Raw genomic sequence first — 17,535 nt, forward strand, 5'->3', positions numbered from 1 at the left:
TTGGAGAGGCGAAGCTCTGCTGGATTGAAGACTCAGATCTAAAAAAAGATCCAAGCTTTGGGACTTCGAGGACTTGCTCTTCCAGATCTGGTGCTCGGCGATCGTCAACGCCAAATAAGGCAAGAGTTCGAGAGGACCGGATCTCAGATCTACACATGCGTACTCCGGATCAAAGCTTGGTCTTTGATCCCGAGAATTGGGCGGTTATTTCCTTGGTGAAGTAATTCCCCCCGGCTATTATTTCCTTGGTGAAATAATACTCATCGTACTGTGTAGATCCGACCGGATCTAGATCCCGCGGTGGTCAACGGATAAACCCCGGCGCAGGCGAAGAACCCACGCAAACGAGCGACCGCAAAACAGGAGCTTGTGATTTGTTCGACAACAAGGAGAAAAAGTTGTAATTTTTTTAATTTCTTTTATTTGATTTTCATTGTAACCGGATCTTATAAAAAGACCGGATCTTTGTCACCGAAAAACTGTTATTCAAGATAGCAATGGAATCAATGAAGAAAGCAACGGTTTTCCCCGCGAACACTTACACATTGAAAAAAAATAAAGAAAATTACAATCTCCTTCAAACAACACACAGCAGAGCACGTTTATCACCTATTGTTATTTGTGTGGGATCTTTGTCTGTGTCGGGGTTTATCCGTGGACAGCTTACGGATCGGATCCGGTTGACAGAATAATTGATCAGAACTCCTACTTCACCAAGAAAGTATCCGCTAAAGTACTGATATCGACCAAGCGAAATCAGTACTCTTCTCAAGATTAAGACCAAGCCTAATTTTAAGGAAAGGGGGTACGGGGCTTCAGATCCTTCAAAAGACTCCTTCTTTATGTCGAAGTTCGTCGGGATCTAGCTAGCCTCCTCTGAAATTTCATGCTCCTTGACTCCTCAATCCAGCACCTCCTCCTCTTGATAATAATTTGCCCCTTCTGCAAGGAGACCCTAGGTTTGTATTTATAGGGCTTCAGATGCAGGGTATTTGGATAAAAACAAAGGATTTGGCCATATCTTCAGTTGACAATGACCTATCCACGTTTAGATATGATATATAAGCAATTGGAACACTTAGAAATGAAGAAATCCCAAAAACCTATCCAGAAACACGTTTTGGGTACTTAAGGCGCGCGGCAGGCGCTATCGTCTCGGACCTGGACGCGGGACAGCTCGTGCTGCCCTGGCAGGGGTACGGTCTCAGCCGAGGCTGACCCGCGCTCGGCGCTGGTCAACCAGCACTGGACCCGCGCTGGCGCAGGACAACAGCTGCTATCGCCGCGCTGGCACGGGTCAGCCAGCACTCTCCGTGCTGGCATTGTTGAGGGGCCGGCCTCGCTTGAAACTCTTTAGCACTTTGCGACTTTCTAGGACTTGTACTTTTTATCGTTTTGCGTATTTGATCATCTTGTTGACTTGTACGCTTCGCTAACTTGTTTCATGAGCTCGTTAGATTCTTTATGATACTTGGAACTGACCAACAAGCAGGGCGGGTACTTGGAGCTGACCGACAAGCGTGGCAGGCACTTGTAGCTGACCGACAACCGCGACGGGCACTTGGAGCTAACCGACAAGCACGTCGGGTACTTGGAGCTGATCAACAAGTGTACGAGCTACTCAGATAATCCTTCTTGACTCGGATGATGACGTTCATCGTCTTCTTTTCGTCTCGAGCTGCGTGCGGGAACCTTTGGGCATTTTTAGACACCTACAGACCTAAATCTTTCATGTCAAAATTTTTTGATAAAAAGTGTTTGATATCATTTATGGTTTGTATATCAGAACCAAAAATAAGAATATCATCAACAGATAAGTATAAAATCATAATTTTGTTGTTATTATCTATTTATGTTATACACACTCATCTGTTTGATTAATTACAAATCCATAAGATAGTATAATCTCATTAAATTTTATGTACCATTGTTTTGGAGCTTGTTTGAGACCATATAGTGTCTAATAAGCTTGCATATTTTCTTCTCTTGTCCAGAAGCAACAAATCCCTCGGGTTGATCCATATAAATTTCTTCATCTAAGTCTCCCAGAAGCAACAAATCCCTCGGGTTGATCCATATAAATTTCTTCATCTAAGTCTCCATTTAAAAATGCAGTTTTAACATCGATCCATATAAATTTCTTCATCTAAGTCTCCATTTAAAAATGCAGTTTTAACATCCATTTGATGTATTATCAGTTTGTAAATGGATGCTAGAGCTATAAGGACTCTAATGGTAGTAATCCTAGCAACTGGAGAATAAACATCAAAATAATCAATACCAGATTTTTTGGTATATCCTTTAGCTACTAATCTGGCTTTTATATTTATCTATTGTTCCATCATATCTGAGTTTCTTCTTAAATACCCATTTACATCCTATAGTTTTGTAGCCTGGAGGAAGATCGGTGAGTTCCCAAGTATGGTTTTGAACTATAGATTGAATTTTATTATTTATAGCTTCCTTCCTAAATGGAGCATGTATTGATTTTATTGCATCCTCAAATGTGATTGGAGAATCTTCTTCAAGTAATGCATAGAAGTCTTCATGGACCTTTTCTATTCTAATTCTCTTAGTTCTTTTAGGTTCCTCTTGAGGTTCTAGTGGTCTGTTTTATCTCGAACTAGTTTCACCTTCGTTAGGAATAGGATTAGAACTAGGATCTGAATTGTTAGAGTTAGGGCCTGAGTTGCTTACTCTGGTTTTGTAGAGAAAAATGTTTTCAAAGTAATGAGCATCCCTAGCTTCAACAATGATGTTATTGGCTATCTCATTAATATCAGAGTTGATTATTAGAAATCTGTTTGTATTACTATCAGAAGCATAACCAATAAATTTTTCATCTACAGTCTTAGGGTATATCTTCTTTCTCTTATTCTAAGGTATCTTAACCTTTGCTAAGCATCCCCACACTTTCAGGTGATCTAAATTAGGGTTTTTATTCTTCCAAATTGTGTAAGGGGTTTTATCAGAATTTTGAATGGAATTCTATTTAGTATATGGCAGGCAGTCATGAAGGCTTCTCCTCACAAGTTCTTTAGCACACCAGAATTAATCAACATTGAGTTTACCATGTCCATTAGTATTCTATTCTTTCTTTCAGCTACTCCATTAGACTGAGGCGTATATGGCGCGGTCATCTCATGAATGATTCTATTCACTTCACAAAATTGTCTTAGTTCATTAGAAGTGTACTCAACACCTCTATTTTATCTAAGTATTTTAATTTTCCTATCCAACTGATTTTTAACTTCTATTTTATACATTTTGAATTTGTTTATCACTTCATCTTTGGTCTTAATTAAGTAGAGATAATAATATTTAGAACAATCGTCTATAAAAGTTACGAAGTACTTATTATCTCCTCTAGAAGTTCTTCCAGAATCACAGACATCACTATAGATGAGTTCTAATATCTCAGAATATCTATCAATAATTTTGAAGGGTTTCTTAGGAAGTTTAGTTTCTACATATATTTCACATTTTTCATTATCTTTCATATTAAGCTTTGGAATTATATTGAGATGCATCAGTCTTTTAATTGAATTACAATTCACATGTCCCAATTTTTGATGCAAGTGATAGAAGGTTCAATATTCAAAGCCATTGGAGATGCAAAAGTAGAATTCTTAACATTCAATTTAAAAAGACCATCACATAAGAATCCTTTTCCATTGAAATTCAATCCCTTAGTTATTACAATTTTATTTAATTCAAAGACAAGTTTATAGCCTTGTTGCACTAACAAAGATCCACTAATCAAGTTTCTCCTAATGTCTGGTACATGATGGACATCCTGTAGGATCAATGTCTTATCTGAAGTCAGCTTTAGGTTGGTCCGACCTATTCCAGATATAGGAATCACATCATTATTTTCCATAGTTACAGTTTCTCTACTTGAGACCTGATAAGTGGAAAACAGAGATTGATTTGAGCAGACGTGAATGTTAGCTCCAGTGTTAATCTACCAATCATTTTCTTGTAAGGTCATGTTTACTTCAGGGGTGAAGAGAACCGATTTGAAAGCAGTCTCAGCTGAATTGGAAGTCACCATGTTTACTTGGGTCTTATTTGGTGGAGGTCCTCTCTTCCTAAGCTTGGGTGGTTCAGACTTCTTTTAAAAGCAGTCCTTAGCGAGGTGGTTGGTTCGTCCACAAACAAAGCAAGCTCGACGTTCACCTCATTCCTTCTTTTGAAATTGGATAGGGTTTTTATTCTGATGATAGGATTTCTTCTTAAATGTTCTATTTTGGTTTTTGTGGGAGGGGCGCTTCTTGAGTTTGGGAATGGGTTTGGATTCTACATTGTTAACTTCGGGTTCAGATTCTGTCACATTTTTCTCCCTGAGTCTATGTTGATCTTCGATTCTAATGGCATTAAACACTTGATCAAGAGTAAGATCTCCTTGGGTATGGCTAAGGTTTTTGGCAAAATCTGACCAGGTTTCAGAAAGTTTGTCTATAAGACAGGCTATCTGAATAGTTTCATCTAAGATAGATCCATTCATTTTCAGTAGACGAACTATATATTCGAATTCATGAATCTGCTCATTCATTGGTTTGGAATCTACCATTAATTTTGTTAAAATCAGAGGCTTTAAATCTTTTAATTCATGTATCATCTAAACCATACTTCTTCTCTAGTGTTTCCCACAGAACTTTAGCATTAGTGATAGAGTAGTAGATGTCATATAATCTATCAGATAAGGCTCCTAAGGTTCTATGTAGGCAGTGATATTCTATCTCTTGAGGTGTTCTCGAGATAGGAATGGAATCTGCAGTGGAGTTTTACCTAGTGATAGGTCTAGAGGACGATATTTTCAGAGTACATATATAGTTAATGATTTTGTACTTAATTCTTGTCACTCGAAATGGGTTGTTTCAGGAGGACTTTTTTGTCAATAAATTGGTATGTAGTGTAGGAAAACCTACAAATGTTCAATTTGATGTATGGAAAACAATATATGCATAGGAATTACACAGGCTAGTGAAATTTAAGCTTGTATCGCATGCTTGGCTCATGATACCCCAGTATTTGGTTGTTTGAATCCCAGCAATAATCTAATAGCCCCAACGGTTGTACCCGTTGGGGATAATTAAGGCCCCACGGTTACAACTGTCGGGGCTGGTTAAGGCCCCAACGGTTACAACCGTTAGGACCTTTTTTTATTTTTAAAATCAAAAAATAAAAAGTTCTTGCCCTAACGGTTGTAACCGTTGGGGACATGCTCAGCCCCAACAGTTACAACTGTTGGGGCTGCTACAAACAAGGGCTGCTATAGTTTGTAGTAACCGTTGGGGACACGCTCAGCCCCAACGGTTACAACCGTTGGGGCTGCTACAAACAAGGGCTGCTACAGTTTAACCGTTGGGACTGCTACAAACAAGGGCTGCTACAGTTTAACTGTAACCATTGGGGCTGCTACAAACAAGGGCGGCTACAGTTTAACCGTTGGAGTTGCTACAAACAAGGGCTGCTACAGATTGTAGTAGTGTGGGGAAGTTGGTATAATGTGATATTTGTCTAGTATAAACAAAATGATCTTTAGTGCTAAATCCAGTTCCGTCTCCTTCTATAAATCAAATCCCATATCTCTCCACTTTCCGCTCCAAACTATTGAATCAGCCAATTAGAACCCTGTTGCAAGAAAAGGAATGGAGGGGACTCATCAGCACCACTTTCTCATAGTCACCTACCCAGCCCAAGGCCACATAAACCCGGCTATCCACCTCGCAGACCGCCTGGTCCAAACCACCGGAGCCCGTATCACCTTCTCCACCTCCATCTTTGGCCACCGGAAAATGTTCCCTAATCTCACATCCATCGACCAAGAAGTCGATGAAGGTGGACCCATCACCTATATTCTCCTCGCCAACGGCTATGATGAGGGCTTCAACCCCGGTGTTGACGACGCCAACCAATTCTTCTCCCAGTTCAAGACCGTTGGCTCACAGAGCCTCTCGTCTATTATCAATACGCTTGATTCACGTGGTCGAGGGGTCGACTGCATTATCTACACCTTCGTGTTATCATGGGCCGCCGATGTTGCCCATAAGCATGGAATTCCATCGGCCCTGTACTGGATCCAGCCAGCCACCATTTTCGCCATATATTACCACTCTTTTCATGGACATGAGGATCATGTAGCTGCAGACTGTAAAGACCCCTTGTATACAGTGGAACTACCGGGTCGCCACCGCTGTGCAAACGAGATCTGCCGTCATTATTGATTGTGCCGAACTCTTCGGGTGATTTCTATTCTGCATTCCTTAGCATCATAAAAGAGGCGTTCTTGATACTGGATAGAGAGATTGAGCGAAGCAAGCATAAGCCCAGAGTTTTAGTGAACACCTTTGATGAACTAGAAGCTAATGCTCTTTCCGCTATTGAAGATGTAGATTTGATTGCAGTAGGCCCAATTCTTCAGTCAATTCCCAAGGATAATAAGAAAGCATCCGGCTTCGATATGTTCATGTCTGACGAGAAGGAGTACATCCAGTGGCTGGACTTGAAACCAAAGGGTTGTTGGGAATTTAACGCCTAAACCCCTAATTGCAACAGAAACGCAGTATAGAAAAGTACACCAAGTTTTAACGAGGTTCGGCAACTGTCTACGTCCTCGGGAGCCACACAGATAATTTCTTATTAATCAAACAAGAAATTACAATTTATGAGCAGATCTCAAAACTGAGATTTCTCAAATAAACACTGTAGCTACAGTGTTAATAATTAAAGGGTATGAACCCTTTCAAATCTCACTTGAGTTTAAATAATATCCACAATATTATAAACCCCTCTTTTAATCTCTCTCTCTAATCTCTTTCTTAAACTCCCCTCAAACTTCTGAGAGCTGGAGAAAAAATCGCTGCTGCGATTTGGGTCCGACGCCACCGCTGAAGAAAGCCACGCGAGGGAGAGAGATCAAACCAGAGAGGAGCCGCCGCCAGAGGAGAAAAACGGAGAGGGGAAGTTCCAGCAGCTACACCGAAAAAACCCTAGGTGCCTTTTTATAGGCGAGGTGGATGAGCTGGCGACAGCCTGTCGCCAGCGGCCCGCGAACGCAAGGGGAGAGCGCACGAACGCAGAGGTCGGCCTCACTGTGACGCAGAGCTCGGGCCTTCGCCAAACGCAGAGTTCGAAGGTCTGCGTTCGCCCGAAGCTTGCGTTCGCCGAGATTGTGCGTTCGCCGAGATTGTGCGTTCGTCGACTTCTCCTGCGTCATCTTCGCCATTCTCGAGCTCGTCGGAGCTCGTCGGAGCTCCTCCACCGTCGGAGGTTTGGTTTCCACCCCCAAATCTAACAAGGGTTCGGTTGTGTATGTATCATTTGGGAGCTTAGCAGTCCTAAAGAAGCAGCAAATTGAGGAGCTTTCGAAAGGGTTGAAAGCAAGCAGGAGGCCGTACTTGTGGGTGCTGAGAGCAGACTGCAGGTACGAAGGAATAGAGATCGAAGACAAGGGAGAGAATGAAATGGTGGTGGAGTGGTGCTCGCAAATGCGAGTTCTGACTCACCCTTCAATAGGATGTTTTGTGACACATTGTGGATGGAATTCAACGCTAGAGAGCTTGGTGTTCGGAGTGCCCACAGTGGGAGTGCCTCAATGGACGGACCAAGGGACGAATGCCATGCTTATGGAGAGAGAGTGGGGAAACGGAGTCAGGGGTGGGGTTAATGAAGATGGTATATTGAATGGCGAGGAGTTGCGGAGGTGCTTGGATTTGGTCATGGGAGAGGGTGAAGGAGGAATGGAGATTCGGAAGAAAGCAGAGCTGTGGAAGGAGCGACTTGCAGAGGCTGTCGGTGAAGGAGGATCATCTGATCGGAGTTTGAGGAAATTTGTTCATGAGATCTATTAAATCTGATCAAAATGGTTATTAGGTTTGCTTGTGTTATGCAATCATAATGTTGGATTATGATCGGTGTGTATTATTCTCACAGTAATAGAATTTATTGTGCATCTACTAAAAACGAACCACTACAATAATGATATCATTATAATGATAAACGAGCTGGGTTTATGATCATAGTGATGATGATGATGTTCCACAAGTAATATTATTAGGGGACCATGCATGTCCTTAAAATACCTATAATTCATGGCATTGTTGGCCATTCTCTCTTCTGCGGTAGGAAAAGATACACGAGGTTGAGATAATAACATGTACCAGCACCAATTTATCTTTCCGGTTGGGGAGGTTGGGATAGTATTCAACGCCTATTGACTCAGAAGGGCTTCAGTGTTGATTAACTTACCAATTAGGATGACCTGATTCACACTAATGCTTAGGTGTCGCTTTAACTATTGTTTAAATTCTTGACAGTGCAGGTTAAAGGGAGACAGGTTCAGCCTATTGACTCAGAAAGGCTGCAAACACGGACAATTCGATGAATGGAGTCAGTAAGATTCCATTAATCGACTGGGCCGGCAAGGAGGCTTAATGGCATCCACCCAACTGTAACAATGACTCGTGCTGCGAAATCAAAGCTGATGTGTATTCTTCACTGAGGATTGTACAAATCAAACATTTTGAGAAAGTGACTGACAAATCTTGTGATCTCAAATGGGCAACGAAAGAAGTTCGATTGTGGCACAACACAAAATATAACAAGGTGGCAAACAAGGAAAAACAAAGAGGATAAAAAATAGCTTGCCTTGCTTCGTGCAAATGCTCTCTTTCCCCATCCAATGAACTCGTCTCTGTGATTTTCTGATGACACTTGAGTAATATGTAGATCTGAAAAAAACATGAAGGGCTTTGATTGCAAGGTATAACAGATAATATGATTTTATCATCAATCACTGGAATTTTAACCAAATCCCTATAACATATAAACGCCCGTAAAGAGAAGCATATATACACTGAACGGACTGATTTTTCAAAACGGACTGATTTTTTTTTTTTTTTTCAAAACCGACTGTTTTTTTTTTTTTTTTGATAAATAAAAAAAAAACAGTCGGTTTTGAAAAAAAAAAAAAAATTTCAGTCGGTTTTGAAAAATTGTTCCTCTTTTTTACTTTGTAGGCAAGCTTTCATTCTCTGCACTAAATATAGACTTGAATGATGCAGGAAAACGGATTGGTTACACAAGACAAGTAGCTCACAAATTATAAGAAGAAAATAAAACTTGTGTTTTTTTCGATCATGCCCAAATAGTTGTTACATAGTAGAACAAATGAACAACACAGGAAAGTTGGAAGAAGTCCAGTTAAAGATAAGCAACGAATGAAGCACTGGAGCCGTGGACTGATGGAAGATTTCCGGTAAGGGTTGTTTTAATTTTTCACAGTACCTCACAGTACGGACCAATATCCAGTATGCATAAAGAGAAATCAGTTTGTATCAGTTTGCTCCTGTAAATTCTTACTAAGAAACAAAGGAAGGTACGTTGCCTTTTTATTTTATGCAAAAAAGGCTATGTTGTTGTTGTTACCTTCATGCAACCAGGTTATCATATATTATATATCATACTAGTTTGATTTGTCTATTTGTGGTACGGTATACTGATTATGAGATGTCACCTCATTTAGAAAAAAAATGAGCTATCAATGGACAAAATTGGTAGCAGACCATTGTTTTAAAAATAGGCCGATTGCATCAATTTTTATCGCCGATATGTAGGTATTGGGGCCATGAATGATAAGAGAAATTGGCCGCTTTATCGTATTTACACAGATATATCTAGACAAATCGGCCAAAAATGATATGCGATAATTTTTTGTAGAAATCGTATTGGTCGTGGCCCTAATACCTATATACAAACATGATAAATTGATGAAACTAGGCTGTTTTTAAAACAATGCTCTACTACCAATCTTATCCCTTGATAGCTCATTTTTTTCTAAATGAGGTGACATCTCATAATCAGTATATCCTACGCACGCATATACAAATATAAGTATATGTAATATATGACAACCTGGTTACATAAAGGTGAGCATAACATAGCCTTTTCTCTTAAAACTAGTATAGTGCATGCGCTTTTCACGCGGCAACTTGTTTACGTTTTTAATTTTTTTGTTGACTGAAAAATTGTGAAGTTGCTTTTATAGCAATATAAATTCTTAAATTGAAAATTAAAATTAATAAATGAAATTTCATAATATAATTATGCACAAGAATTGTATAAATAATTATTATAATTCAAATAATTATTATAATTTCAATCAAAATTTATTTAAAATTTTATAATATATTAAATAATATTTGTTATCATTATATATTTTTATAATTATAACGGTATATAAGTGTAGATGATTATAATAAATTTTTAGCCTATTATGAATATTTTTATTTATAATAAGTCATATATAAGAACCAGATGAAGGAATAGAAAATTACAATAACTTAGATGCATGATAATTTGGTTCGATCGTCATAAAAGCAATCATAATTCCATCAAATTTTATTTTTATGACAATTTAGTTTAATTTTCACATATTATATATGTTTTACTTATATATTAATAATCTATACTATTTATCAAATAACACAACAATAACAAAGCCTATGAATGATTGCCAGTTGGCATACACCACATTCGTTAGAAGTTTGTGTTTAGTTTCATCAATATATTATTTGAAATATTTGAGAAGTAAAAAAAAAAACTTTTAAGTATAGTTAAGTCTTTCAAATTTTTATATCTCTGATTTAGTTGGTTATTGTAATGATCATGAATTTTTGATACTAGTTTAAATAAATTTTCGGTATTAAATTATTATTTTTAAAAGAGTATTTATATTTTCTCGATTTTCTAGAATTTTTTACAATTTAAAAATCTGATTTTATATTTATTTAATGATTTTGATAATTATAAATTAAATTGTTGCAGTGAAAACTTTAAATTAATATCGTTTTTATTATTGTAATTGTTATTATAAGTATTATTATTAATTATACTAATTATTTCCTAATTATTCCCTAAACCCTAATCCTACGTATAAATATACCCTCTCTCTCTCTCTCATTTTCTTTCACAGCCGCCACCCTCTTAACTCTCTCTGCCTCTCTTCCCCCAAAAACCCACACCAGCCCCTCTCTCCTCTCGTTCTTTTCTCTCCTCCCCTCAAAGAACAACTCTAGCAGACCCTCTCCTACATCACTCCACCGCCCTCAACCTCCCCCGCGTCACGCGCTCGCTCTACTCCTCCCTCTCCCTTCCCCAGCTCCAACCGACAGTCTGAGCTCCTCCGCCTCTCCTCCCAGTCTTCGAAGACAGCCACCAGCGCCACCTGATCCAACCGCCGCCGTCCCCTCATTCTGTTGTCTCCTCATCCTTCCCTTATCCTCCGCCCCTAGCCCTGAGCTCCCGCCGTGACCTCTCCCTCTCACTGCCCACGCTCAGCTGCCATTACCCCCGCTGAGGAATCATCCGCTCTCCCCAGCCGAGCTTCCGACTATCCTACCTCACAGCGCAGCCGCGTCGGCTGTTGTCGCCACCCAACTCCCTCCGACCCACGCATAGCTCCACCGCACGCCAAGTTCCTCAAACCTCCACCATCAAACCCCACCGTCCGCCTTACCCGCAAACAAGCCCACTTCCGCAACCGCTCAAGCCCGACACCCCTATCAGCCTCCAGCTCCGCACGCGCGATAGCCCCCCAGCTTAGCCGTCAGCCCGCCGTCCGAGCTTCTCCTACAGACTCGTCACCGTCGCCTCACCGCGGGCCGTAGTCTCGCACGTCAACGTCGATATGTTTGACAAAAACTCGTAGGCAAGACCCCTCTTACTCATTGACTCATCATTTCAATATTTAGATCTGTTATGAATTATATGCATGGATTAGACTATGATTTGATTATGTTGTAGTATGAATATTGTGATATTATGCGTGGATTTGTTGTTGAATGGTATTAAAGATTTTTTTTTAAAAAAATTATTTTGTAAAAGGATTATTTGAATCAATAAGTTTATTATTATTTTAGAATAATTACTATAAATTAAAAGAATTTATTTTGTAACAATAATCATTTTAGGAAAATTATAATTATTTAAAATAAATTATTTTGGAAAAATATTATTTCTGAATTATATAGATGTTGTTTATAATTTATGAATCTTAGATTTAATTATTTGACATGTCACGATATCGTTGCACAGGATTGATTGTATTTATTTACTTTTTCCTTGTTGTGATTGAGAACCATTAGTAGTTCATAATTTAGTGGCTTTGCGCGTCATGAACAAGACTTAGTGACATGTGTGTGTGTGCGTTGGCTAAATTTAGGAAGTGGACCAAAGATCTATTGTAAGTCATGTTTGTTGACTTAGAAAATAAATCAGAAGAGTTGGGATGAGAAGTCTTGGTTCATGTAATCAGATAAGGTTGTTGATGTATCTTCCAGGCTTGCACCAGTGAGTTTGTGTAGCACTGGGGTTGGTCTGTTGGGTCAAAGTGAAGTTTGTATAGTCACTTTGGTAAGTGAATTTGTTATTCATCCGAGTGTTACTTGTGTTTGAACTAGACCGAAATTGGATTGCGTGTAGTCCTCTGACCGAGTTTGTATAGCTGTATTGGATGCATGTAGGGGATTTGTGAACAGTCAGTCATCCGAGAATATGAACGTTGACTCTATGTGAGATATGGACCAGTGACCTATATATTATAGGATGGCTAGCTGCATGACCTCGTTACTCGGTTCAATTTTAGATTCTAGTAATTGTTATACTCTAGTTGTGGATAGCATCTAGACTGTTAGAATTCCAGTTGTATGTTTCTATTATTATTACTATCATTGTTTGGTCATTCGATCGTTTCTATTCTCCATTGTGGGATCTTGTCGTGTGCCATGCATGCTGACGTACTCCTGTTCTCTCGGGTTGTACGTTAGATTTAGAGGACGAATAGGTCCAACTTAGAGTTACGCCAGAGCCAGAGTATCCTCAGCAGGAGTGTTTTGCAGACAGGGCTGAAGAAGAAGCCGAAGCTTAGTTGTTTTTCTTTAGTCAGTTGATTGACTTAGTTTAGTTTGCAGTACTTCCTTTTTATTTCTGTTGGACTATGTATTTTCATATTTTTAGTTAGACTGTTTGTAATAAGAGCATGTTTGATCCAAACTTTGTGTCTCGGATGATATTCACATTATGATATGACTCTTTTCTATTCTGAGTTGTTAATTATATTCTTGCTAATTGTGATCGGGGACCTGTGACTTCGTATTTTATATTGCTGTAGGCTGTCTAAAAATCACAATGCATAGCTGATCCCCATCAAGCTCCAACAATGAAAGTTACAATCATATATCTTTCATGCCAACAAACGAAAGCTGCAAATAGAGGACTTTTCACATAGAGCGGGAAGAGTTACAATTCATCTTTCATGCCAACAAACGAAAGCTGCAAATAGAGGACTTTTCACATAGAGCGGGAAGAGTTACAATTCAACGACACTTTCGACAACTGATAAAAACTCTATTTAGCAGTCTTCACAATCAACAGTAAAAGTTACAATCTGACGACTTTCACACCCCACAACAGCTAAAGCGAGGATTACTGAACAACGGTCCTTGCAACGCTCTACAGAAGAGGTTACAAGTCAACCAACCCCTCCTAAAATGCAGAATTCATACCCGCGTTATGATTCTTGAAATGCAGGCGACCCCCGTGTTTCCAAGCTGTAACAGGTGAAACGAGAGCGACCCTCGTGTTTTTGACGTTCAGTCAACATCCAACTCCGCGTCTCAATTCTAAGACACGAAGTTAGGGTCCTGAACGCCAGATTGGGCGTTTGACTCGTTCAAACACGAGTCGAACGGTTTTAGAACCATTTTCCCCATGATCTGATGAAATCACGCCCACATAGGAGCGGATTTAGAGGGCAGTTGCAACCTCTTATCCACCTGTAAAAACTCAACAAACTCAACCGAGTAAAGGATGGCTTTTTGGAACGAAGAATTGGCAGCAAAGGTGGGCGGAATTAAATCAGTTCGGAGAGGGAAGTAGATCTGGGCGGAATTAAATCAGTTCGGAGAGGGAAGTAGATCAGATTTAGAGGATTCTCTTGGAGATCAACAGCAACAAGGCAGTTTAATTCTGTTTTGGGCGTATCTTGGAAGATTCTTCAGCAACAAACAAATTCATCTTGGCTTGTTAACTAATTATTCGGTTTTAACAACTCTTTTCACAGAGTTCTAACTCGTTTTGAGTTCTTAAACTCGTTAAGAGTTATTCACCAAACTTATCATGAAAGTTCATTGTTCCTGTGAGATAAGACGGTCGGATCGTCAACGGAGAGCAAATTCGACGCAAACATTCGAAGGAGGCACTCCATCGCGACCAAGAAGAACCCAGTTTTAAACAAAGAGGAGAATCCAGATCATTCTCCTCTCATTTGTAATCAGGAAATCCAATTGTAATCGAGATCAAAGGAATACAAGTCAATTTTTCTTTCGTTTCTTTTACTACAAATTTTCCCACGAACAAAAGATGACGACTTTGCTGGGGACGAGCTTTTCTGATGAATAAGTGGTGGTGCAATCCGACGTCCACCTCATGGGAACAACTGTTGAAACTCTCATCATGGTGTTTGATCAAGCCAAATACGAGGAAGCCCTCTCCTCTGGATCGCTTAGCCCTAAGGCTAGGCGCGATACCCGCAAGATCTCCAAAGAGATCAAAACTATTACTGAAATACCAAAGAAAGCCCTCTTCTTTGACCTAGATTCATCGAATAGCCCCTCTTCTTTAGGAGCAGGCTTAGCCTCTGCCGAATTCGTTGAACGAGTTGAACGTCCCACATCCGCGTCAACACGACGTGCTTCGGGCCATAAACGACCTATAGAGGAGACGAGCTCCATGAACGCCAACGATGCTGCTGCCAAGGCTTTAAAATAAGCCAAAAAGAACGCCGCTCGAAGACGAAGAAGATCCATACGACGAGCATATCTACGTGAAAGCCAAATGCTGGCCCAACGCGAGGATCGTGTTCTTGAGGCTCTGCCCGAGTGCAGCGTCTCCACTCCAGAAGGCGTACTTCGTGGTAATGAGCCCAACTACAAGCCTCAGCTGATACAGCTGAAACGCGACCCTCAGTGGCTCATTATTCCTTCAAAATGCAGCCCTCAGAAAGGCGCTGCTGAAGATAAACGCACACCTCACATGTGCGTTCAAATGAAACATGACCTTCAAAGGTCTGTTTCACCAACCAAACGCGATCCTTAGGAGTGCGTTCAACCAAAACATGACCTCCAGGGACTATTTCATCATTTAAACGTAGGCCTCGGCCTAATGTTTACAAATCCAAACGTGACCCTCGCGTTGTTCTTCAAGAACGCGATCCTCAAGAGGTCCGCCAAGTTCAGAAAAGTCAACATGGGTTTAAAATCCATGTTTGACAAGAATCAATCTTACCCACTCAAGGGCGGGGGGTTCCATCTCCGTCTCCATGCCCAGGGAAAGATTCCTCCCAAGTTCCTGATTTGCGGGAATTGTTGTCAAGAGGGAAACCAGCACAGCAAGCAGTTCATTCATGCCAATGTGAGCGGCTTATCTCTGCAGTCCTTTTAGAATGTCATTATTGTGTATCCGTACCTCGGCAGTCTGTGTTCAACAGGTTGACAAACATTGTTAGGCCTGCCAAACGACAACGTCGACACAAAAAGAAGACAGCTGAAACTGAATACCCCGAAGTCACTATAAATGTGATAGGTAGAGGGAAGGCTTCAGATCCCAGTTCTGAGGAGTCACAAAGAAGTTATTCCCCGACTGTTTGGGAAATTTGTGATGAATTTGAAGGGGTATACCGGCACACCCGGACTCGCACAGGAGCTATTCAATCGGTTAATTATCAAAGGTTAGCCAAATGAATCATTTCTGACGATGAACATTCGGCGATTGTCGAATCTCAATCTTCGACCTCCGTTGTGGCTCGAGAGGCCCACGTTTACATGTCTGGAGGCTCTGAAGACCTGGCAAAAAGAGTCGAGCTCCCGATTACATGTCTGGAGGCTCTGAAGACCTGGCAAAAAGAGTCGACGAACATCACGTCATGCTCCAGGCACAGCAGGAGACACTTTTCCAAATGAAAGATATGTTGGCCCAACTCCTTGCTGAAAAAGGCCAAAGACCTGAATCTTCCCAGAGAACAATCTCGAAGGGAAAACAGAAAGCACCTGAGCATTCAGAACATGAAACTCACAACCTAGAATCTTCTTCTGAAAACGAGAGGGAGATGGAAAGAGAATTGAATCCTCAGTCAGCTAAAGTGGATGAACTAGAAGCCCGCCTAAACGTAATCGCCAATAGAAGCGAGCTTCACGAGGAAGGAGTAATACGATCTTATCCTACCGAATGGGACACAGCTCCCTATCCGCCAAAATTCAAGGCCCCAACTCTGCAACCTTTCGACGGAACAAGATCGCCGAATCAGCAAATCTACTATTTCAAGTCACAGACTGGAGATGTAGTGGTGAATGATGTTATCTTGACCCAGTTATTCATCGGCACTCTTAAAAAGGTTGCCTTTGAGTAGTTTATGAAACTGCCTGCTGGATCTATTCAAAAATGGGTAGATCTAGAAAGGCTCTTTTTGGCCAGATTCTTTGAGGACGACACGGAAGTTTCGGTCCTGACTCTTCTCGCCACCAAGCAGAGGAAAGGAGAGTCCATCAAGACTTATGTGGAAAGATTCCGTAGCATGGCATTGCGATGCCCGTCAGGTATGACTCAATCAACTTTAGTTGAGACTTGAAGGCACAACTTGCAGACCCAGCTCCTTGCTCAGATGGGGGTGGCGGAATGTCGTTCCTGGAGATAATTGGTTTCACAAGAAGAACAAGCTGAGGAAATTATTGCTCGAGTTAAAGCCGAAGAAATTACACAACCTAAGCCGCAGCAACAGCGTAACCAGCACAATGCTCCGCGGTCTAAGGGAAAGGAGACTTTGGCGGCTGACGCCAACACGCGAGCATCACCACCTGCTAAGCAAGGCAAGACACCAAATCAGCAAAGAGCGCCGAAGCAGTATTCATTTAAAGAGGAGTATGTAGACACCTTGTTGCAGTTACTGCGGAAGAATAACAAGCTACAGCTTCCCAAAATCAGGAAGCCGGATGAAGCAGGAAAGGTGGATGACCCTAATTATTGCCGCTATCACAGGTTCCTAGGACATCCTACCAGAAAGTGCTACGTCTTCAAAGACATGCTGCAAAATTTGGTGAATGCTAACGTGCTCACTTTAAAGCCCGAGTAAAAGACCGTATCCACTAATATGATAGCAGTCCAATTCGGTGACTTCCCTCCGGTAGCGACTGCAGATGGCGTTGTCCCCATTCGTAAAGGAGAAATACACCTGAAAAACACCGACTTATACAGTCAGGAGGACAGGGGGTTAGTACCCCTCGTTATCCCAAAAGGGGAAATCATGTGGGTCCACCCTGATCCTGGGGATCTGAACAAACTCATCCTGGGGATCTGAACATCTGGGTAGAGAATTCTCCCTGAGCTGCAATGAATTGGCGAATGAAGATATTCACTGGACGCGGCACCTCTGGAATGAGATTCTTCTTCTCAAATAAGATGGGCCTTAACCCCTTGAAT

General features: G+C 40.8%; 1 protein-coding gene across 1 annotated transcript; it reads left to right on the forward strand.

Annotated features, from left to right (window-relative positions):
- Nucleotides 5,276-7,967, forward strand: LOC109827035 (crocetin glucosyltransferase, chloroplastic-like). Its single transcript, XM_020394005.1, is given in 3 exon segments — nucleotides 5,276-6,189; nucleotides 6,192-6,521; nucleotides 7,306-7,967. Coding segments are annotated over 3 exon segments (1,416 nt in total). The 5' UTR covers nucleotides 5,276-5,654; the 3' UTR covers nucleotides 7,857-7,967.

Source organism: Asparagus officinalis, chromosome 1, assembly GCF_001876935.1.
Source record: "Asparagus officinalis chromosome 1, Aspof.V1, whole genome shotgun sequence".
Taxonomy (NCBI): domain Eukaryota; kingdom Viridiplantae; phylum Streptophyta; class Magnoliopsida; order Asparagales; family Asparagaceae; genus Asparagus; species Asparagus officinalis.